The 25,187-nt window shown below is 40.8% G+C and overlaps 1 protein-coding gene across 4 annotated transcripts; it reads left to right on the forward strand.

The window, feature by feature from the left end:
* The first annotated feature begins 11,741 nt into the window (after positions 1-11,741).
* Positions 11,742-23,440, forward strand: zgc:113279 (uncharacterized). 4 transcript variants are annotated; one of them, XM_081700655.1, is made up of 10 exons: positions 11,742-12,140; positions 12,711-12,832; positions 12,942-12,966; positions 16,069-16,115; positions 16,247-16,830; positions 17,560-17,665; positions 19,493-19,639; positions 19,761-19,821; positions 21,123-21,283; positions 21,696-23,440. In XM_081700655.1, the coding sequence occupies exons 1-10, from the start codon at positions 11,915-11,917 to the stop codon at positions 21,702-21,704; spliced, it is 1,488 nt and encodes a 495-aa protein (XP_081556781.1). In that variant the 5' UTR covers positions 11,742-11,914; the 3' UTR covers positions 21,705-23,440. The 4 variants fall into 4 exon arrangements, with proteins under 4 accessions (XP_081556781.1, XP_081556779.1, XP_081556778.1 ...); XM_081700653.1 differs by lacking the exons at positions 19,761-19,821; positions 21,123-21,283; positions 21,696-23,440 and having other exon boundaries at positions 16,250-16,830; positions 17,560-19,592; XM_081700652.1 differs by lacking the exons at positions 19,761-19,821; positions 21,123-21,283; positions 21,696-23,440 and having other exon boundaries at positions 12,945-12,966; positions 17,560-19,592.
* The last annotated feature ends 1,747 nt before the right edge of the window (positions 23,441-25,187 follow it).

The following is a 25,187-nucleotide window of genomic DNA, read 5'->3' on the forward strand; positions in this document are numbered from 1 at the left end:
ATGCAGTTTTAGGTGATGTCACCACAATGCAGAACCACAAGTTTCCCGCTTTATTTAAATGTCACTTGTTAGCTTCTTAGAGGGCTAGGGCCTGTGACTTAACGTTGACAGGAACATGACAGAAATCTGCTTCAAAACATGACTGACTTCAAAGACAATAAAAAACAAACAATAAAAAAACAGCCATCTGGATTAAGAATAGAATTAACAACAGCTAAAGGTCCCTTTGGTTTTCTGATTCAATACACTTGAAGACCAATCTTATATGTGCCAGTCTAACCTACAACTACTGTACTGAAACAAATGTTCCCCATCTTAATGAAGGTGCGTGATTCGAGATATTATTTTAAAGTAGACCAATCAGAACGAGGAGTGAGATGAGGAGTGGAGGCTGGGAAGCACAGCTCATGCTGCATGTTATTGACAGCACACGTGGCAGCCTGCTGCAGGGACCAACGTGACATCAAACTGAGCGTGCATCAATACATAAATCACTGTCACACGTGAAGCACACTATTGACATGACTGACACTGCTGTTGGAGAAGATCACCTTGATGTTTTGAGCTGGGGAACAAAGGTGTATTACCGACACACATACTGACAATGTCAGGCCACCTCTCAGAGTCTGTATTTCTACCCAAAACAGATGGGAAAAAAGCATAACATCTGGTCTGGAAAATAAGCTGTACTACTTGTAAAATATTTATAATAACATGTTTTATGTATATATATATATATATATATATATATATATATATATATATATATATATATATATATATGTATATATATATATACATTCGTGTGTATCTGTGTGTGTATGTGTGTGTGTTTGAAAATTTTGAAAAAAATAAGACCACTGCACAGTTATCAGATTCTCTTGTTTTGATTACTTATAGGTATGTGTTATAGGTATGTGAGTAAAATTATTTTTGTTTTATTACATAATCTCCTGACAACTTTTCTTCCTAATTTCAAATACAAATATTGTAATTTTAAGCATTTATTTGCATAAAATGACAATGTCATAAATAACAAAAACAGATGCAGTGTTTACAGACCTTGAATAATGCAAAGTTAACAAGTCCATATTCATTTTTAAACAACACAGAACAAATATTTTAAGTTAGGAAGAGTTTAGAAATCAATATTTGGTGAATAACCCTGATTTTCAATCACAGCTTTCATAAATCTTGCCTGCTCTCCACCATTCGGTCACATGGCTCGTTAAAGAAGATTTGGTTCAGGTGATCACCTACTCAGTACCTCATTAAGCAGAACGAGGTGCCTGTGTTGGAGTTTAAGAAACGCCAGCCTAGAATGACAGCCACACGTGTGGAGATGCTGTTTTCAAATAAACAGGAGGAGAGATTTAATCACATATACATACATGTGCTTCCCCACCCCCCCCATATGTAAGTATGTTTATATATATATATATATATATATGTGTGTGTGTGTGTGTGTGTGTGTGTGTGTGTGTGTGTGTGTGTGTGTGTGTGTGTGTGTGTGTGTGTGTGTGTGTGTGTGTGTGTGTGTGTGTGTGTAGGGTGTAACTGCAGTGTATGGTAGGAGAGGATGTAGATGTTGTCAGAATTACAGTGAAGGACACACTGCTTCCAGAGAAATAGGATAAATTTCAGAGAAGTGTGTGTGTGCGTGTGTGTGTGTGCGTGTGTGTGTGTGCGTGTGTGTGTGTGCGTGTGTGTGTGTGTGTGTGTGTGTGTGTGTGTGTGTGTGTGTGTGAGAGAGATGGAATATCTCTCTCTCAAATCAGGTGCCTAAATTACATTTGTGAGAGTTTTCAGAGCCAGCTGAAACTGCCATGCCAAGTCAGTGTCAGTGCTGAAAAGGAAACACCTGCTCACCGCTCCACCGACCATCCGAGCACTTGAGCTCAGTGTTAATATAGCATTGAACAGTTGAGTCACAACTTAATATGAAAACCACTACTAAAGGTATCAGCAACCACTAACACTTGGAGCAGGCAACTTGTGCCACTTGATACATACAACTTTGATCATCATTAAATAATTTTCTGTGTCAGAAAGATGCCCAATCTAAGTAAGTAGTCTGACTAATATCTCCAGTGGCAATTTTTACTCAGCATAAACAGACACCACAGCCAAGCAAAGTAAGACTTACTGTAGTTTATCCATGTGTGCACGGACAACCTTTCCCTCTAGTGCTCAAATCAAGTGCAACACACCGCTAAATGGCTGATACATATGAACACTGTAAACCACAATGGAGGCATAAAGCACAACGGGGTGTTTCAGCGGTCCACCACATCTGCACAAAACACCCAGCTATCTTGTCCTAGTACGAAGAATTCAATTTTGCTTTGTACTGCTTAAAGTTCATTTCTTTATTTTTTAACTACTGTTCTGGGAGTCAGATAATGGCCAACATGACCTATAGCTGGTGAGGTCAAGCGCCTGACGACCCCTGCTCACGTTCCTGGCATCATCTGCTGCGCTGGCTCCTTGTAAAACTCTTTTTTTCCTAACCTGACGCCTCCTCTGGGACATCCAGCAAATGCAGAACAAGGGTGGGCTTGCGTCTGCCTGACGTGCTGGGGAACATATCAGGTCTCAGATCAGTGATTGGGAGAGGAAAGACGAAAGTGCCTTATCCTCTGGCGCCTACACCTGCAGGCTCGTGCCGAGGCCAGGAGGTGACGGAGCTCCTGCATACAGACACTGCCGGGATGGCCTGCTCACCCAGGGAGGCATGCTCTGATGAGAGAGAGAATTCCACCTTTCCCAGTGTGGAGCCAAATCTGACCTTGTTCCAACAGCACTGAGCAGTTAAGCGTTACACAAGGTTAAATGCAGGCCTTGAATGATTGGAAAGCAATTACAATGGAAAAGGTTCTTTAGGATGATCAAGGCATTGATGCTTGTTTGAGTTGCTTGCGGCAGGCAGGAACTTGTGGCAGTGATCCAGTTTGCGGACAAGTCTGGCGATCCAAGTCTGGCAATCAAATTAGTGGCAAGGAAAGCATGACCTCAAGGCAACACACCATATTTACCAGCAGGTTCTTATGCCAAATGCACACGGTCAGAGAAAAATGGGCTTATTTTTTGGAAATTACATTTTTAGCCAAAACCTGTTTGTCATGTAATGATAAGAATTTACTCAAAGCATATCACTTTAGCTGCTGGCTATCAGTAAAATATATATATAAACGTATACGATTCCAAAACCAAAGAGAAGAATGAACACGGAGGTACATGTTCTGGTCAGGCTGTGTGGCTTGTGAACCAGGGCACACCCACACACACATTCATATTTAAACAAACAGTCATATTTAAAGCACTGTGACTTTGGAAAACACACAAAATGCCAACCAGCACTGTTACAAGTGATGGCAAGTCTGCTTCCCTTTAACCTGCCTGTGTGCCAAATGCTTGGAAGAACACAGGAGAGGCTTGAGGAACAGAGCGATACACATGTCCACTGACTCCATGAGAAACCGCAGCCAGCAGAGTTAATGGTTAGCTGACACTAACTGGCCATTACAACACATACCTTATTGAGAAGTTCTTGGTTTTTGTTTGGTTGACATATAATGTTTTCTAGATTTTCTGTGCAGCAGAGACATGCGCAATAAGTCTTTTAATGCCGTTCTCTGAGTGTAGTGTTTGTATGATGTGTGCCAGGCTCAAATGCAACTTGTGTGTGCATGCCGCATTTTCGCGCACTAGAGCAGGCCCTGGCCCGCCCAGCAAACAGACCTGCCCCAGACCTCTTCCCCAGCCCAACACTCACCCACTGACTAACTCCCTGCTATCTCTCTCTCTCTCTCGCTCTCTCTCTCTCACTAGATGTCTCAGCTGTGAAAACTAAACCCTATGACCCTGAGAGCATCTGCTCACTCTTTCATCTTAAACTAACCAATTCTGCAAGAAGGTAATTCAATTCTCTAAACTAGCCAGAATGGAATTCAAATCTCTCTTAGTTCAGGGAAGTATAGGCCCTTTCTTGGGTGGATCTTTGGGGTGAATAATTATTAGGATACAGGATACATAAGATGTTGTTGGTGTATAATAAGAAATTATTGATTTATACTGACTGACTACTTTGTTTGTCTGCAAATGGTTGTGTGTGTCACCTTAGGTGAGGCCCACCGGTGGTTTATGGTCCAAGTTCCGGACCGTAACAGGGAAAGGGAGTAATGAAGGGAACAGAGAGCTCCAAACAAAGCTGGAGAAAGAAAGCCGAGGCCGCTCAGTGGCCAAGGTACTTGCCTTGTAATCGGTAGGTTGCTGGTTCAAGCCCTGCCACTGAGCAGGGCCCTTAATCCTCAATTGCTCAAGTTGTACTCAGTCATAATTGTAAGTTGCTTTGGATAAATGTAAGCACAGCAAATATCTTAACAACACTAACCTGGCCTAACTCCCTGAAACAAAACAGAAGATGAAAGCACAAAAATAAACAGTCACATCCCTATTTCCCAATTGATGGCAAACATATAATGACAGAATGGTTCAATAAGTATTACACAATTATTTACTACAGCAGCAGAGTCCTGTATGGGGCATGTGCGACGATCGACAAAGCCAGGCTCAGAATACCGGAGATCCAAACCAAACATGATTTACAAACAAGATTTACCCAATCATGCCAGAGCAAACAACTTAACAGTAGGAATAGCTGTCCACTTTGAATTAGTGCCAGTGCTTGGACATAATGTCTCCAAACACGTCTTTATTTTATAGTAAAGAGACATGCTTAATCTCATCTCCAAATCCACCTACGCCGTCACATGCTGTTACACTATTGGAACGAGATCCGCTAGGTGTCTAATCCCAGTTAGGGAAAGGACGGCATATTGTGTTGTCATCGTTCATTTACTAAATGTTCAAAAGTGTTTTTTGTCATAGTTTCCCTGATTTTGTCTTCCCCCATTGTTTTCTGCTAAAGCGAGTCCTGTTGTAACTCTTAAGTCTACAAACAAGCAAATGAATGAGATTTGATGCCCCTTGACTTATGGAAGGTTGTAAATGAAAGCTGAGCCAAGCCAGTTCAGTACACCTCCTTCAATATGAACCACACCTGAAACTGGACTCATCTCTATAGCCCTGCAGAACTCTGCTCTGCTTATTATAGTATATAGGAATCATTTACAGCACCAGAAAGGTTTTGCTTTTAGATGACTGTGGTAATTCTGTCATCTCATAATGTTGTCTTCAAAACAGAAATAACTTCTTACAGGATTGCAGGGAGCTCTGAAGGGAATTTTTTGGGACTTAAAATGAGACAGACTTCCTCTTTCTGCCGCCCAACAACGGCTGGCGCACGGCCAGGGATTTTTGACGCTTATCAAAGTCAAACAACAGCTTTGAACTAAACCATTTGTCCCCATGTGGACCGCTACAGTTCTTTCCATGTAATTCTTACAGTCCTGTATGGCTGAAGGTTCTGTAGATAGTACACACCAAAAGTATTTGGACAGTAATGTTACTTTGTTTTCCATTGTAGCAGTTTGTAGCTTGTTTGAAATACTAATACTGGGAGTTATAGGACAAAGAGTGACTTGTATATATAGAAATGTGCAGAAATATAATGCTCGCAAACTGTTATTGTAGCTCCGTCTGAAACAAGTTCCCCTTTGAGTCTGGAGGGTGGTGATTCCCTTTTTTGGGTTTCACATTTGGGAGTTTGATGGTACCCAGTATTTTTGCTATTGCTCATTTTGAGCTCCTCTTGACTGAATCAATGTTACCATTCCTGAGTTTTATATATATATATATATATATATATATATATATATATATATATATATATATATATATATATATATTGTTAACGTACTTGCTTGGTCAGGCCGTTGTTTACATATCCCGATTGCTCACTCGTATTCAGCTGCGTCTTCAGTATATGTACGTGTAAGGATTACTTTGCGATCTAATCAGTCTGTTTTGTTCACTGACTTGTTGCCCAAGGGCTGCCCAGTAAACCCTGTGGCATTCGACCATGCGGTCTGTGCTGTCGGAGAGGCACTAAGCCACTCTGTATGGCAGAGCTTATTGATATCTTGTGACCGCCGAGGTATGCATTTTCTTTTTAAAGCCGCCCCAGAGACCTGTGCAGCTGGAAGTTGTGATTATTTACATTCCGAGTCCCATTTTGTTGTGGATATTGTTAAATGATTCAGCAGTTGGATGAAAGTAGATTAATCACGAGTTTTCTCTCAGGAATTCATTGCCAATGCCAAGAAACGTTTCGGCAATGACTTACTTGTTGTAAAAGCAAACCACAGTGTGGATACCTTGATGAGGGGAGAACTGGAATACCAACTTGCGACCAGCATGAACTACCTGGTAGTCAGGAGACAGCTGCACACAAGCCCAACGGCCGCGTTACCGTGCAGAGGTGGACAGAGACTCGCTGACTGTGCCCGGTGACCCAGACACTCCCCGCGCGGGAGAAGGAAGTCTCGCTAGCGCGAGCTGCCCAGGATATGACCCTTTTCTTTGAACTCAGCGGTGTAGGTTTCGGGTAAATTACGGTATCAATCAGACCCGTTGCAGCCTCCCTGACAAACACGATTCAGTTCATGGAGTCCTGAATGGCGTTTTGAAACGCGTTGTCACGGTCGGGGATGCCTGCATGAGGGCAGACGCTCGTTACACTGAAGCGACTCGGGGCCGCGGCTGCAGCGAGAGCTGCGTGCGCCGACACGTCCCGGCCGTGCCCGTGAATCCCAGGCCACTCGCGAGTCCTTGAATATGCTGACAGTGCACGGCTCTGTTTGTTTTCACAATAGCGAGTCATCAATAACGTTCCATAACTAAAAATCATTTGTCTTGAACTCCGGGGAGAGCTCGAACAAGCAGCAATGCGGGGTGTGTACCTCCCGTTAAATGCACCCCCCCGGCAGATTTAGTTAATCTTTATGAGCAAATATTTTACGCAGGTTTCCCACCACACTCATCAAACCTGTTCAACCGTTTCAAGCTGAAACTGCTTAAATTTCAGCAAAGAGCCGTGATCTTGACTTTGACCCCAAGGAGTAAAAGAAAAAGACAAAGCAGGAACGATGTACTTAGCTGTGTGTGACTGGTAGGAGTAGTCAGGAGTAAAGTGTGAAACGTGTGTGAATGCAAAACACAAGGGTGACACACTGAAAACAAGCTTTGAATCGATGACCTACACTATCCTGACCTTCACTACGGCCTGCGCTATTCGCCATGCGCTAACTGATGATGAAACACCTGTTAATTAACGGATTAAATACCTGTTAATTATCTGATGAACCGCCTAGTAATTAACGGATTAAATACCTGTTAATTATCTGATGAACTGCCTGTTAATTAACGGATTAAATACCTGTTAATTATCTGGCGAACACCTATTAATTATCTGATGGTTTAAATCAGTTGCAGTACTACTCGAGGAGCAGGACTGGGAAACGCAGTCTTAGGTTAGACTTCTCCTCACGTTCTCGGGGGAGAGGGGCAGGGTGGGATTCAGTAAGACCTTTTACTCTTTCATATAATACTTTCAAGCAGCATGAATCCTTTATATTTTTTGTAAAAAAAATAAATAAAATAAAAAACCAACCCTATTCAAACTGCTCGTGTGAATCGTCAAATTATGAAAAAAAAACCACGAACGTCTTTAATCATAATTTCTGCAAATTTACGTCAAGAGCAAGTATGTTACTGCCATCTAGTGTTATAACAATGTAAATGTAGATTTTGTTCACTACTTGTAAAGTTTCTCAAACATATAGATACTAAATGGATCCCTAATGTAGAAAATATCGATGATATCTACGCAAGCCATCAACAGCTTATGAATTCTTAGACTTGTTAATTATGTTACTCCTTTTTGGTATGTTTTAGTTGGTCTCGTCTGCAATTTTAAAAGCTTTTCTATGAAATGTCAGAGATTTCATCCAGTGTGATCCCCCCCCCCAGGTCTCACACACTTTCTCGTCCTGGTCTCATTTTAAAAAGTAGAAATATATCCTTTACTTAGAGAAGCCCTTTCACATTGCCCAGTGCCTGATGCTACTTCCTTTACCTGCCACTAGATGTCAGTACTTGACTTCTTTTACTAAAAGTAAGCTAGTTTTTGGGGTTGTGTGTTTGTGTGTGTGTTCTCGCATCTGAGGTACAGAAAACTCGGTGAAAATGACACTCTCACTTTAAACAATAATTGCTCTTCCACATTATATCATATATATTTTAGGTCCAGTGTATACGGTACAATAATCATCATGTCAGCTTACACCTAAAAGGAGGAAGGGAGATGAGGCAGGTGAGAGCCATCATCACACATGCAGTCTTCCCTGTACGCTGCAGGTACAGTGTGCACCCATCATGTTTTAGAACACATCCATCATTCAAGAAAAAGATATTGTCCCATATTTTCCCAAAATATGGACAAATCAGAAGCATCTGGCTTAACAGAACCATCTTTTGGTCAAAGTCAAATTTATTTTTTAAAGCACTTCTTACAACAAAGCAGCTTAAATGTTTGTGTCCAAGTCCCTAATGAGCCATAGCATTAGGGTATGTGTGGGTGAAGAAGCACTCAAACAGCCCTGCAGGTGAAGACAAGCACCTTCCAGTCAAAAATGCAAAGGGTTTTGACAAGTTAGTTTTATATTATGAACTCACTACTGTGTGAGTCACATGGCTTGTAACAACTTGAATGAGAAATCACCACCAGTCAAAGATATTTTCTCAACTCATAGACCACCAAAAACCTTTACAAGAGTCTCCATGTTATTTCAGAAAGTTTCATTAAATGCACAGTTTATGACTTATATTTCAAATAATCATGTTTTTAAGAGGCTTGGGCATAATAAGCTGATATTATTGCGTATACAGTTTCTTACAAACAAAGAATGCCTGTTTTAGTCTTTATAAGAAACAGGTGTATACAGAGCGTGGATGGGTGTAGGTTTGGCATTCGCAATTAATGAGTTTGGGTAGAAAATCTTACAGATGGGGGTTGGTGGGCAAGGGGTGAACCACAGTTTATATAGTCACAACAATCTTATTAAAATGTTGTCTGTTGCACTGTTGTTTTGTGTTGCATCATGGTCCTCGAGGAACACTGTCTCGTTTTTGTTGTGTACTTGTATATAGCTGAAATGACAATAAAACCTCTTTGAACTTTGAAAATATTGTGGTATCGGCTGCTAGACTTTGGGAGTGGGCCAGTCAGGAGCATGGAAAGGGCTCCCCAAATGCCATGCATGTTCCACAATGCCTTTCTATAGTTTAAATTTAAGGTCATTGATTTGTGCAAGCGTGTGTTTGGTCTTGTCTTTTTTGTTATTTAGCATGATTAGTAGGTGTCTTCTCTTTTCGCGCACTGCATGCCTTTTAATTACTCTCCCCACATTTTTGCTGCTAGTGTTCCCTTCCCTGCTTGTTTGCTGTATGAAAGCCTTGATGGTTTTCAACAGAGTTTTTTCCCTGAGGAAAAAAAAGTCTTTCACGTCTTCCTCTGAGCCAACGCTCCATTGGTGTCAGAAGTAGGATACGGATCATGTGCTGGAAGAAAATCGAGCAGCACATCAAGGAACTCGAAGATGGACGGCGGAGAAGACGCAACCTGGAGGAAGGAGGTACCGACCACTACGCCTGCTCCCTATCGGCCCAGTCCAGCCAGCCAAGACAGCAGTGACTGGATGGAGGAGATGTTGAAGATGCCAGGGCTCTGGAGCTCAGCAGCGGGGCTTGGCCGGCGCGGGCGAGAGAACAGCCATGGTAGAGACAGCATGCATCCATGCTGTGATGAAGGTGAGTCAGAACCACGCCACACACAGCTGCACGCCCGCGCCCATCACTACGACAGGACAGCAGCCATCACTGTGACACAGCTGGAAGACACAGCACTACAAGTGCTACAGGCTAGTGGATCTGCTGGTAGAATCACACAACACCCTGGGACACTTTGTCCGCCTTTTTGATCCAATTTTGTCCCCTTCAGTGTGACTTTGGACAGGTTCTGGTAGTGTTATTAGTCACATGGCTGCTTCAAGAGACACGGAAGCTGAAAGGGAAGTGGATAAGGATGTTGGTGGTGGAACTAAGTACAGTCAAGTACACATCTAGCATCCCCAAAACATCTGCACAGGAGGGCTTAGAACTGGAGTAATTCTTTTAAAATTATTTTACTCTTTTATTGTTCATATGTTTAATTTGATTTTATTTTTTATTAATCATCTTTATTTTAATTCAGGTTTTATTTCTTTCATCTTTCTTTTTTTCCCTTTAAATTAAATTTAGTTCATTTTAACATTAATTTAATAAATAAGAATTTGTAATGACTTATTTTTAATTTTTGTAAAAGACCTTCCCAAGGTGATATATGTTGTGATGTAATGAGCTTTATTGTTACTGATCCGTCAGTTCTCTTCTTTACCGGCCACTACTTTAAGGTGTGCTTTGCACTGCTGTCAAGTTCAAGTTTGGTTTATTTGTCACGTACAGTCATACACAGTATAACTCACAGTGAAATGGTTGAGAGTGCTCTGTCCAAACTGAGGAAAAAGAAAACAAGAAAACAGGAAAAAGAAAAACGGGGAAAACAGGGGTCACACTGAGGAAGGAAGTCCTGACTAGCTAGCGGCCTCTGAAACAGGGGTGCCCAAGTCCTGGAGATGCACCACCCAGTGGGGTTTAGTTCCAGCCCTAATCAAACATACCTAAACCAATTAATCCAGACATGAGGCAGCATCTGAATATTAGATGCTAATCAAACACACATGATCCAGTCCATCAAGGTTGTAGGTAGCATCTGAATATTAGATGCTACTCAAACACTAGTCACTTTCTTTCTCTCAGACTAGTCCCTACATCTTCCATTCAGTCCAGCTTCATCCATTCTCCTCCACACTTGTAGTTTTCAGTTGGATGTTTTTCCTGGTTGCTTGCTGGTTTTGGCCACATTAGTTACACACAAAGTTTGTCCTTATCATAGACACTTTATTTATAAAAATAATCGTTTTCTTGCTTAATGATTTTTAAAAACCTGCCCCTTTTGTTCAATACTTCATGTTAACTACAATTTTTTTTTAAATGGTCACTGTTATAGTAGACTACAGAAGTGAATGGTCACTCTTATAGTACAGACTACAACGATGAATGGTCACTCTTATAGTACAGACTACAACGATGAATGGTCACTCTTATAGTACAGACTACAGCGGTGAATGGTCACTGTTCTAGTACAGACTACAGCGGTGAATGGTCACTGTTCTAGTACAGACTACAGCGGTGAATGGTCACTGTTCTAGTACAGACTACAGCGGTGAATGGTCACTGTTCTAGTACAGACTACAGCGGTGAATGGTCACTGTTCTAGTACAGACTACAGCGGTGAATGGTCACGCTTATATTACGGACTAGAGTAGTGAATGGGAATTTATAGTACAGACTACAGCAGTGAATGGGAATTTCAGACCATAACTGATGCAGTAGCTTCTCATTTGTTAAACAACCATGTCATGGAAAAGATGTTAATCTGAAGTTCTTCTGCTCATGCCTCACTCACATGCCTTTCTTGCCTTTCTTTTTTATTCTAAAACTATTTTGCATTAAATACATATTAAGCATTAAGATGTGTGATAAACATTTTTTGGTGTGATCTAAGTTTTTGACTTACAGCGCAGTATCGTGACATGACAGGCAGGGCTTTAACCCTCCAGGCAATTCAACATTTTTCCAGTTTAAAGTCTTTCCGGCTTTGAGGCTCACGCAGGCAGGTACCGACCTCACACAAATATGCATTTCTACGTGTGTCTATGAGCACGTTGGAGCGCTACCAGTTTTAAAGTTTGAGGTTTTTTTATTTAACTACAGCCTAAAGAAGAGTTTCGAGAACACATGTTTTATTTGTATCTTTATAATAGTGCAACATTGCGTCAGATGACAGATTAACATGGTCAGGAGTGGAGGGGAAAGTGCAGTGTGTGAGAGAATGCCAGTAAGTCAGGAGTGCGGAGATGAAGACTACGGCATCTATCTGTGCAAAGGTTCACCATTTGCAGGCACTCCGGCGTCGAGTACAAGTGGACCCAATTCACCTACTTCAGCGCTCAGGCTTTTCAATGTGGAACTATGTAACCTCACTGCAAGCCCGAAGCAAGCATCAGTGTCTCCCACAGGTGGGCATATTGCAGGTCCTCCACATCCTGGAATAATGTCAGGATTTGTCTGTAGGAGCGTTTGAGTATTGCTTCACAATACACTGAAATGGATTTGCAACAAAAATGCAGTTAAAATAGATTTGCAATTAAATGACAATTGCAATCTGCAATGGCAGGCTAATTTTAGTTCACATTGGGTATGCCCGTGCAAAGAACTATGAGACCAAAAGGTGGGTTTTTCGTATATCCAGTTTCAGCCTTGGCTAAATTTGTTGAAAAAAAATCCAATAATATGTGTAAGATATTACAGCACCAAAGTAGTCTGTTTCGTTCAGCTTTTTTTAAATTATTATTTATTTATTTTTTTTTACACATCAGAGAAATATATGTACACAGACACACCAGTATACATGGAAATGCATGCACCTGACTCGAAGACAGCAAGAGGGGCCTTTTAGTTGGCCTTTATTGCAGCATCTACGCAGCCTCTGCATGCAGACCCTGTGCGCTCTGCGCATGGAGGGGCGAGATTAGGAGAGACATTTGTTAGACGAAACTAAAGATGATAACTAGAACACATTCTCTTAGGTTTCAAGGCTCAGAAAAGCAAACCTGATAAAAGGTACCTAGGCGTCAGAGTGCGAATGCCAGTACGAGACTTGCTGAGGAATATTCGTATAGCCAAAGGCATGGACCCCAAAGAGCTGCAGGTGGGTGCCAGTTCCTCCACTTCCAGCACTATCATATATATCTCTTGGACTTCAGTAAAGACATTCAACTTACAAACTCACGCTAGTCGCTTTGCCTTTCTCTCCCAAGAAGAAAGAAAACAAAGACACACAAGGTTAGAAGCTTACTTTCAATCAACACATAAATATATATAATTATCTATCAAAAAAATTAAGAGACCACTGAAAAATGATCAATTTATTTATAGAAAATGTGAGTATTTCTATTTATAGAAATGTGTGAGTTAAAATGAACATTATTATTATAATAATTATTATGATTATTATTATTATTATTATTTACATTTGTACTGCACCTTTCTCAAACTCAAGGGCACTTTACAGTCAGATCAGATTTTGTTTTTATTTCATAAACTGACATTTCCCCTGAATTCTAGACAAAATTTTCATAGAGTATTTATCTGCAGAAAATAACAACTGCTCAAAAGACAAAAGACAGTGTTTTCAGACCTCAAGAAAACTCCCACAACAGCCCAAACACCTAGGTAATATGTTGAGATTATTGGTTAACACAAGTCCAATAATCACAACCAAACAGATTTGGCAGGCTGGCCCTATGTTCCATAGGTGTGTCATACACATGCATACATATACATACCTACCTACCTACCTACCTACACACACACACACACACACACACACACACACACACACACACACACACACACACACACACACACACACACACACACACACACACACACACACACACACACACACACACACACACACACACACACACACACACACACACACACAGACAGACCAAAAAAAAAAAAAGTTGCACAGTAATCTTTATTTGGACCGCCTTTAGCTTTGATTATGGCACGCATTCGCTGTGTCTTTGTTTCCACAAGCTTCTGCAATGTCACATTTATTTCTGTCCAGAGTTGCATTAATTTTTGCCCCAAGATCTTGTATTGATGATGGGAGATTTGGACCACTGCACAAAGTCTTCTCCAGCACATCCCAAAGATTCTCAGTGGGGTTCAGGTCTGGACTCTGTGGTGGCCAATCCATGTGTGAAAATGATGTCTCATGCTCCTTGAACCACTTTCACAATTTGAGCCCGATGAATCCTGGCATTGTCATCTTGGAATATGCCCGTGCCATCAGGGAAGAAAAAATCCATTGATGGAATAATCTGGTCGTTCAGTATATTCAGGTAGTCAGGTGACCTCGTTCTTTGGGCACATAACGTTGTTGAACCTGACCAACTTCAGCAACCCCAGATAATAGTGAGGAAATAAAATGATATTGTAAGGAGAAAAATAGGGATGGTCCAGAATAAACTGGCTTCATGCAGGAAAGGCCTCTGTAGGCTTCAGTGTAAATCCTCAGGAGGCCTCTTTGGGCCTCAGTTGAAGGGGGAGCCTTGGTTCAAGAATGGGACAGCCAAGCCAAGCACTGGAAGACACAATATGGGCAGTCGGTGATATAGAATATGATCGCCTTTTAAAAAAATAAGTAGTTCAGGATGAACCTAATAAACTGGTTGGTGTATGTATGGAATATTAATTTGTATACATTGAATAATGTATGGTTTTGAGAACAATAGTGGAACCAAGATAAGTTTTTATGGAAAAATAAATATGGTTATGAAGAAAATGTATAAAAGGTGTGCCCACCTGAGACATTCTCCAGACAATGCCTCGTTTGTAACATTGAGTTCAGAATAAAACCGTGACCAGCTCTTCTCTTCAATTAATTCCAGAGTCTACATCTATATTTCTGTTTAGTGTGTAATGAGTGAACAGTCTTGAACTTAGGAAGATCTAGGAACGACAATAGCACTGCCCCCACAGGCTTGTACGGTAGGCACTAGGCATGATGGGTACATCACTTCAGCCACCTCTCTTCTTACCCTGATGCGCCCATCACTCTGGAACAGGGTCAGTCTGGACTCATCAGACCACATGACTTTCTATTGCTCCAGAGTCCAATCTTTATGCTCCCTAGCAAATTGAAGCTGTTTTTGACTGTTAGCCTCACTGAAGTGGTTTCCTTAAGGCTACACAGCTGTTTAGTCCCAATCCCTTGAGTTCCCTTCACATTGCACGTGTGGAAATGCTCTTACATTCACTATTAAACATATCCCTGAGTTCTACTGTTGCTTTTCTACGATTTGATTTCACCACACGGTTAAGTGATCGCAGATCACGATCATTCAAGATTTTTTTTCTGACCACATTCCTGCCTCGAAGATGATGTTTCTCCGCTGTCCTTCCACTTTTTAATGTGTTGGACAGTTCTTAACCCGATTTGAGTAGTTTCAGCAATATCCTTGTTTTCTCTGGTTGTTGCATGCCAATAATTTGACCCTTCTGAAACAGATTAACATCTTTTCCACGACATGGTTGTTTAACAAATGAGAAGCTACTCACTGCATCAGTTAGGGTTAAATAACTTGTTGCCAGCTAAAACATAATCACCCATGCAGTAATTATCCAATGGGAGACTTTTACCTATTTGCTTAGTTAAATCCAGGTGGTGACCTTTTGTTTTGGCCAGGCAGCGTATATACATTCAAAGTGAGTTATACTAAAGGTGGTGGTAAAGATCATAGGGCAATCCTAGTCAGAGTTTATCTTAATCCAAGCCATTAAACAAACACGATCAAAAAATCTCACAAATCAAACAGCAGCATACAATTCAAAACACCGCAACGTTGAGAAGTGTAAATGTGCAGGTGCTTTGCCATCCTTCGTATTGGCCACATCAGGTGATTGGTCAGGTGATTGATATGGTGAGTGGCCAGGTGATTAGTCAGGTAACACCAACTGGAGTAGCTGTAGAGTACTAATTTTCAATCACAGCTTTCATGAATCTTGCCTGCTCTCCACCAGTTCACATGCCTCGTTAAGTAAGAATTGGTTCAGGTGATCACCTACTCAGTACCTCATTAAGCAGAACAAGGTGCCTGTGTTGGAGTCTAACAGATAGTGGAATGAAATGCTGGCCACATATGTAGAGGTGAAATTTTGAAGTGGTCTCTTAATTTTCTCAGAGGTGTGTGTGTGTGTGTGTGTGTGTGTTTGTGTGTGTGTGTGTGTGTGTGTGTGTGTGTGTGTGTGTGTGTGTGTGTGTGTGTGTGTGTGTGTGTGTGTGTGTGTGTGTGTGTGTGTGTGTGTGTGTGTGTGTGTGTGTGTGTGTGTACTACCCAATCAGACCAGTGTGCTTTTTAACTTTCTTTTCAGGCAATAAAAAAAGAGTCAATACAAGTGGTGATCGGAGGAAGAGGCTGGTAGGAAAACTTATGCCAAATTTGCCTAAATTGGTAGCTAGTGTTTCCTTGTTTCTGTCTATAACAATGTCTCAAAATGTCAATCCATGATCACTGTAGTTGAGCCCACACTATTCTTGCATGTATTATAGAAGAAGTTGCCGATGAAGAGTTTGGAAGAGCTGTCCATTATAGTGGAGGTGCTGGAAGAGGATCTTAAAACCAGGACGTCCTCTCGATGTCCAAGCAGCCGCTCATTGTGTGATCTCTGTCAAGATCAGGGAGACAAGTACTGGTGTGAAGATGCATGCACGCTTGCAGATGCGTTTCCCCCAACTCCAGGTGACTGTGCAGTCACTGAAGAACTCCCCATGCATTCTGCAGAACCCCATGATCCCTACCCATCCTCTTACAGAGAGGTCACTGCTCCCTTCTCTGGTCCTCAGTGGCGATGCAGTAGCTGTGAGTTAGCTTACTGTATTCACAGGGCTGAATCTGGAATCATCTACTCACCTACCAAAAGTGAGTACCAGGTGCCTTCTCCCCAAGAAACAAGCTATTTGAAACCCAAGATGGACAACTTGTGGCCTTCTTCGGAGAGTCCATCTTATCAGTGCTCGGTACAGGAGGAGTGGAACAACATGACATTCTTTTGCACCCAAATGGAACGAGACGAGAAGATACTGAAGAACATCTCTGACCAAGAGCTTTTTCTGTCAGATGAGCATGGCAGAACGTAAGTTACCAGTGTCATAAATGTGTGTTCCCAGAATCTCCTGTGTCATATGTTTGCTTACAGAGGTTTTCTTGATGGCAATATATTCATGATTTGTAATTACATAAAATTATTGGTATGTACACAGCTGCACCTTAATTGCAAATAAGGGAATGTTCTTGCACACACACACCCCTATGTCATATAGGCACATTATAATTTCAAATGAATTACGGATACATGACCGTCTTACACAGATTATACAATCACTTGTCGTTTACCCTCTGGGGTTTATTTCACACTGCAGCTGTGAAGTCAGTAAATAGAGACTTATTTCTTGGCTGACTCCCAGATCAAACAGTAAAGTCTTACTATAACAACAGAGTGATGAGAGAGGGAAGCCATTAGTTCATATCCAGTTCTGTGAGCAATTCCCCTGTGCAACACAAGGCATTGTGAACAACGGACATTGATCTGGCCCTTCTCAAACATCCTGCACCTCTGAAGACTTATTTACATTAGATAATATTTATATCTTTCTATAGAAAGATGCAGGATTGGTCTTTCTAAGAAAAACAGCTGAAATGTCTGTCTAGCATGGAGCTCTGATCTCTGTTGAGGGGGTGTATATCACCACGTTCTGATATTGTGTAGTGAAATAGACGATGCAAAAATAACCCTTATTAGTTTCATTCAACTGCTTTTTGATTCAATATGTGGCCACTTATTGTTTGTGTGCATTCTTCCCAGACTTCTGCACAGAGCTGTTGATGAGGGCAAACGAGCTCTAGTGTATGTAATCGCCAAAAGGATGGCACACCTAAAAAAACTGGACATCAAAGACACCGAAGGAAAGGTGAAGCTTTGTCCACCTCAGTCATATACATGGATCTCTCTCACATACTCGCACATGGTCGCAATAACTCTTACACTCACACACACACATCTCACTCGCACACAGAATATCTCTCATATGCACTTACGCATGTGCGCACACACTCACACACAAGGGCTCTTTAACTTCATATTGTTAATTAGAATTTTAATTAGGGTTCGACCCTGCACCCAGTTGTTGCCTGATATTTCAGTTAATGAAGCGAGACCAGAGATGGTTTGGATGTCTTTGTAATAACTCCTGCCTGCTCCTTTCTCTTTGCCTTGATAGAACACTGATGAATATTGCATGTTTGAAACTCCAGTTCTCTGACAGTCTTGACTGGAAAATCTCACTCCTTTGCCAAGCTCTAGGGTGTCTTTTCCAGGGAATGTCAGATATACTCAATACCCACCCACACCTCCACCCAGAGGGCACTCTTTCATGTTTGACCTCTTTCATATCGGACACTTGTTTTGAAGGTTTCTCCACAGTCCTCTTCACTCAATGATGCTTGACTTTTCGAGCTCGTTATTTTGAAATCTCCACTGCCACCACGATGGCGTTGCTGGAATAATCTGCGTTGCCACTGGAATGGCGTTATACGTGTGTTTTCTTGAAGGAGAAGAGGAATTCTATTTCATTTCCTGAATTCCTGCAGACTCTCCACTGCTGATGGGTTCTGTACTGACTTCCTCTCCTGACTTACGATGGTTTTCATCACCTTTCTCTCATGGACTGTTTTTTTTTTTTTTTTTTTTTTTTTTTTCCCTCCCCTTGACTTGATTTTTTTTTTCTCCACTCTGCAAATGTAAAATTTTATATTCGCTTTCCCCTCAAAGACCCGTTCACAACCCCGATCACATTCCATTACTGATCCGTTCTAGCGTTAAACCTTCCTGCTCTGCACTTCAAGTGTATCTAACTGGAATTCACTTTTACACTCATTACTGGATCACCTTACACCTCCTCATTGCATCCACATGTAACGCGTCTCCTGAACCACATACAGTAACCAGAACCATGCCTCCTACTGGTTACACCCTCTAACTTGCAGAGAGTTCTTCCACACCCCTGGCAGCGCCCCACCAAGATATCTGTTAGGACCACAAGCCATCTTCCTCATATCTATGGTTTTTCCTCAAATGCTTGCTAATCACCTCAATAATAAACTAATAACTGTTTCCGTCATCACCTTATACCCTGCATGGCAGTCTTAGAGTTGTTAGTTGTAACTGTTTCCATTAATTTCATGATTTTCTCCAAGGCTACCAGTCTGGGGGGTGGGGACAAAGCAGCATATCTTTTCATCTCTAATCCACCTTTTAGTTCTTAAGAAGCAGAGTTTCGTTAGTTCTCTGAATCCTACACCTTGTAGCAGTTCTGCATATCCTGGACTCGTTCTGTGAATGCCGTGGTTACCAGGCTCTGACTGAAGTCTTCAGCCAACAGATCAAACACTTTTTTCTCTTCTGCATCTTCCCTCAGATCAGTAAACAGGTGGTCTATCCTCACAAATGACAGCTTTCAAAGAAGCTGGATGCCAATTAATCAAAATATCTTTAATTGTAACTTATATAAATAAGTTACCCTGCCTTTTCATTCAGAGAAAATGAAGCTATTCAGTGAGTTGTCTTATCACAACTCCTCTCTAGCATCTCATCTTGGTAATGGTGATTGTTCTGGGGGCTGATGGTGGACAGGCGGGCCCAGGGCCAGTCCTGGAGCCGCTCTCATTTACCATATGTATGCCTTTAATGCTAGTGCCAGGCCTTGTGGAATGGCTTTGGTCCACACTTATGTTTGCAGACCCCTCTCCACCTCGCTGCTCAGAGGAATCAGCACCATGTGGTGGCAGATCTACTCTCCCTTGGTGCAAACATCAATGAAAGGGACCAAAATGGAAAGACCTGCGTCCACCTCAGCGCCGAGTACGGCTATGTCAGGGTCCTGGAGGTAACAACTCCCTCGTAGTTCATGTGCAGGGATTCAACATACATCTTCCAGTGTCTTGCCTCTGTGCTTTCATTTAACCTCAAGTGAATTACATCACTGAACACTGTATTTCTCTTAACAGGTGATGAAAAGCTATATGATAAATGGAACATATATAGATTTGGAGGCCAGAGATGTAAATGGTATGTTCTACTGGTTTTCATTATATATTCAGAAATGCACCCATATACCAGAAGAAGAACAGAAAGGTATTTAATGAAGCTTATTAGACACTCGCATACAGTATACATACTCACATACTGCTCGCATACAGTATACATACTCACATACTGCTCGCATACAGTATACATACACACACACTGCTCGCATACAGTATACATACTCACATACTGCTCGCATACAGTATACATACTCACACACTGCTCGCATACAGTATACATACTCACATACTGCTCGCATACAGTATACATACTCACACACTGCTCACATACAGTATACATACACAAATACAGTATACATACTCACACACTGCTCGCATACAGTATACATACTCACACACTGCTCGCATACAGTATACATACACACACTGCTCGCATACAGTATACATACTCACACTGCTCGCATACAGTATACATACTCACACACTGCTCGCATACAGTATACATACACACATACTGCTCGCATACAGTATACATACACACACATACTGCTCGCATACAGTATACATACTCACACACTGCTCGCATACAGTATACATACACACACACTGCTCGCATACAGTATACATACTCACATACTGCTCGCATACAGTATACATACACACACACTGCTCGCATACAGTATACATACACACACACTGCTCACATACAGTATACATACTCACATATTGTTCACATACAGTATACATACTCGCATACTGTCCACATACAGTATACATACTCACATACAGTATGTACACACACTGTATACAGTACACACACTGCTCAAATACCGTATACATACAGTGTCCACACACATACCGTATACATACACACATACAGTATACATACACACATACTGCTCACATATCGTATACTTCAGACATGCAACCTATAAACTGGATCAACGCTTACATATTACTGCACAGTATATTGCGCAGTAGTATATTGCAGTAGTATATTGTTCAGTAGTATATTGCAATTGTTCTGTAAATATCTTTTCAGAAGAAGCTGGTTGTCGTATCCATTATAATCAGCATCACATTAGAATCTCGTTTCTGCTACAAACGACTGTCGTGCTCAGCATGTTGCTCCTTAATTGACTATCTCCTTAACACATGGCCGTGTAACGTCTAATACCAGTTATGGCTGCACTCATGTTTTTATTTTGTTCTGGAAAAATCCTAACTTGTGGACTGTGCGTGTGCGTGCATGCGCGCTTGTGCGTGTCTGTATATGCATTTGTGTATGCGCTCGTGTGTGTGTGTGTGTATTGGCCCGGACAGGCCTCACATCTCTGCAGCAGGCGTCAGTAGCTCTGAAGAGCACACTCCGGGAGCTGGAAAAAAGCACCACTGCTAGCCAGGCCCGGCTGAATTCCTTACGCAAGGACCAGATGATGGAAACCTTGGAGTGCCTCCTCCAGATGGAATGCAACCCACACCTGGTTAGTGTAATCACTGCACAGCCCAGAGAGAGGCACCAGGTCAGGGAATTACTGCACAAAAAAGCCCTGCACTCACATGGTTCAAGTGAAAAATGTTTTTATTTGATTAAAAGATCCAGCACACCATAAAGCAGGACTTCCACAGCAGTACCTTTTCTTAGTCATATTAAAACGAGGTAGGTGTTTTCTGCTGGAGAAAGTATGATTGACATCAAACGTGAGTGATGTTTGTATGGTGAACTGTGCATAGTGCACAAAGAATGCTCAGGTACACACCAAGCAGAATTTGCCAGAGCATGTGAGTGTACTGTGTACAATGCAACTTGACTAAATACACAATGTTATTATAGGATATTTAGCTGTATTTTTACACATTAATTGATTTTAATAATGTATTTTTCTTGTTCTCCAGGTCATTTAGAAGTAGTTTGTCCAGTCACACAACTTCTAAGATGAGTTATGCCTGCCAAACAAGGCAGCACTGGGAACTGACGGTAAAATGTTTTTGAGTTAATACAGGTTTTAACCTGCCACAAAATAAACATTTGCATGTAGAAATGCATTTAAAATGACTTTGCATTTGCATGCAGAGAGACATTTTCTATATCCATTTTTGTGGCATAGTAAAAACTATGTATTATGCAATCAGAGGTTTTGTGAACTGTTGGCACCGCGGGGGAAGGAGGGAACCACGCCTGTCACTGGAACACAACAACATGATTGTCCATCAGCTGTTTTCTGTGAAACTTCCAACGTTTGTTACGTTAAAGTAGCAACATTATAAAATGTGGTGTGACCTACAAGCTGGTCTATCACATTAATGTGGGGGTTCTTCCACGTTTGAGAAAAAGGGGGGAAAAAAATCACAAGAGTCATGAGTGTCTTCTGTCCACCTACAAATGTTAATGAGACTATGACAATTGTACACTGCTCTATGCATTGGCCTGCTAAAACCACACACGGTTGCTCACTGTTTAACAGTATTAAACCAATACAAAAAGCATTAACAATAACAGATCACTCTTCAAACTGACATGATTTGGAAGATGAACATATAAGACATGTAGGGCAAGCGATTAAACAGTTTTGAGCAACAGAAATTTAAGAAACATTGTTTAGTTATTTAGAAAAAATTGAGGTATGTTTTGGAAAAAAAGTTGTTTTGCTTTATCAAATCTCTGAGTAAAGTGTATAGCGGGAAGTGGTAAATTTTAGTTTAACAATTTTTTTTTGTTGTTGTTCTTGTTGTTGTTTACTTCACATGTCAAAAACCCAAATTAATTTGCATACAAATGGTGAATTGCACGGATATGTGGTGAACTGGGAGAATCTGAAATGAACTGGAGGTGTTGGACTGAAGTCCTCACAAGGTGATGAATGCGTCCCAGATCCAAGGCTGAAAAACCTTCTTTTTTTTTTTATTGTTGTTTTGTCCAGTGGAACAATAGTTAAACTCATTTTAATGGGTTTAATTTAATTTTATGTCTCAATGCATAAACATTTATAAAACATTTTTATTGAAATGCATTTGCTTCACAAATCTGACATATAAAAATAGATTAAATATATAAGGTAAAAAAATAGATATATGATATAAAGATATCTGATATATAAGGGATATAACTATAGGGCAAATGGTACAGCAAACCAATGAACCAGACATCAATTGAAGGTACATGAAATGCTTAATTCATGAAAGAAATAATAGCAGACATAATTTGATAGTATATTGAGATTATAGTTTAATAAATGTTCTCATTGTCTTTTATATAATTGAAATGCACCGTACATATAATGATGTAACATTTGGATCTGGGTAAAACGGCATGTTATGCTGATCAGTTGTTATGAAAATATTTGTATTAATGTAATGCAGATTTTAGATCTTGGGTCTAATCTGTATGACCTTTTTAAAAAATCATATCTTCTCAACAACAAACAACGTGCTACAGTATATAAAAGCTTTTTGTTGTGTTTTGTTTTGTTTTGCAGACTAATATAATAATGGCGGTTGTGTATTCATCCTTGTTTTGAGCGGTTTTCGTTTTAGCTGGGGTCGGGCAGTTTTAGTAGAACTTGACTCTCTTCACAGATGGTGTTTGCATCTTTATGCATGTTTTGCTTTGAAAAAGAAAGAAAAATAAACAGCCACGCTCATCGCATTTGTATTATTTCTGTCTCATCGCGTATACAACACTGTATAACGTATTCAGTTTTTGTAACAAACCGCAATGATTTCGCCTTATGAGCTCTGCAGAGACATACATACACACGCACGAAATATCACAGAGTTTTACCATGAAGGTACTCTGCAGGTGTGAACCTCTGACGCCACGAACTGCCCGGGGGCGAGCAAATGTAGCGAGTACGCCCGCAGCGACCCACGAGAGCTCTCACGCACGCCGCAGAGCGCTCTCGAGCCGTGTGGCTTTGAAAGCTCAGCGGACTCCTCTTGCACCGCCACAAAGCGGTTAGGTGAGATTCCAGAAACATCTATAAAATGAAGGGAACATGTATATTCTCTTCTCCAGAGCTCCTTAGCAGTTCATATTTGGTACACAGTTTGACTCATAATGGCAGGATATGGCTTAATGAACCGGCTCGGTGATGGTGATGGTGTCGCCTCTGTGATTCACGGAGGCCCAACCTTAAAACTCAACTGTCGCGTTTGAAAGACACGTTGAAGGTCCGTTACCTCGTCCCCTCGTGATCCAGGCCGTTTACAGCACGCCTGTGCTTGTCTACTATTGTGAACCGTCCGTTCAAGGTTAAATCCGAAATATTTGTCAAGCTACTACTAAGTGGAGAGCGCCACCCAGCTGACGCGCACTGAGGATGTTTGAGTACTCAGATTCCTCACACTTCAACAGTATTACTCGTAAGACACTAAAGTACTAGACCGTAAATGTCTCTGAAGGTCACAGCAGTAGAACATATATGTCAGGCTTTAAAAATTCTAATCAATAATCTTTTCTAATAAATAGCTAAATTCAGGAAAAAATATATCTAAATCTTTCAGACAGCATATCAATCATAATTATTATCAAGTTAATGATCTGTGTACGTATTACATTTTCTATGTTTGCTGTAATTTTCTGTTTTTTAGGTTTTGCATAAACTACTCACTTTAAGCGCTCTGACTTGCTCTAACCAAATTCTTCTGTTGTGTGGGACCCTTAGTTAATGCCAGGATTTCATGACTTCATGCGTCTAACACATTCGTTTTTCAGAGAAAAAGATTTTATAGATGCCGAAACACTTTCTCAAAACAAATGGCATTTTTTATATGTATAAAGTGTGATGAAATATCATTTACTCTTATTACTTACATGTGTGGCATAAATGCCTGTATTTATAAATGCCTGTATTTATATAAATATTTATATCATATATATTTATACTGAGATATGGAATTTCTATCTTTAATGATTTACTGCAGATTGTTTACACTTGGTGTCAGAGTTTTTGGCCGAACTCATCTTGATTCACAATTCTTCCTATTCCGTTATGATAAATTATTATTATTATTATTATTATTGTTAATTATTATTATTATTATTATTATTAATAATAATAATAACCTATATTTATATAACACTTTTCATTTTGAGTCCAATCTTCAAGTGTTTTCCACAGAAAGGATTAAGCAATGTTTATATAAGTACATTAATGAAATAACAAAAAGATTAATGAACTACCAATAAAACAGGCTGAATTTTTAAACCAGCTATAATCCCAGCCAGTGAACCTCCTTTAAACTTACCTTTCCCAGTATTGTGTGAGACACTAGTGCAGTTGAGGAGCTTTGTAAGAAAAGCAACATCCACCAATGGAGTTGCAGCGAAATCTCAGGTTGGACTGTAGTCCATCCTCAGCCGAGCACAGCGGTGGCTCTCAACTGTAA

This window comes from Electrophorus electricus, chromosome 17 (genome assembly GCF_041902795.1).
Source record: "Electrophorus electricus isolate QZ-2024a chromosome 17, ASM4190279v1, whole genome shotgun sequence".
NCBI classification, from domain to species: Eukaryota; Metazoa; Chordata; class Actinopteri; order Gymnotiformes; family Gymnotidae; genus Electrophorus; species Electrophorus electricus.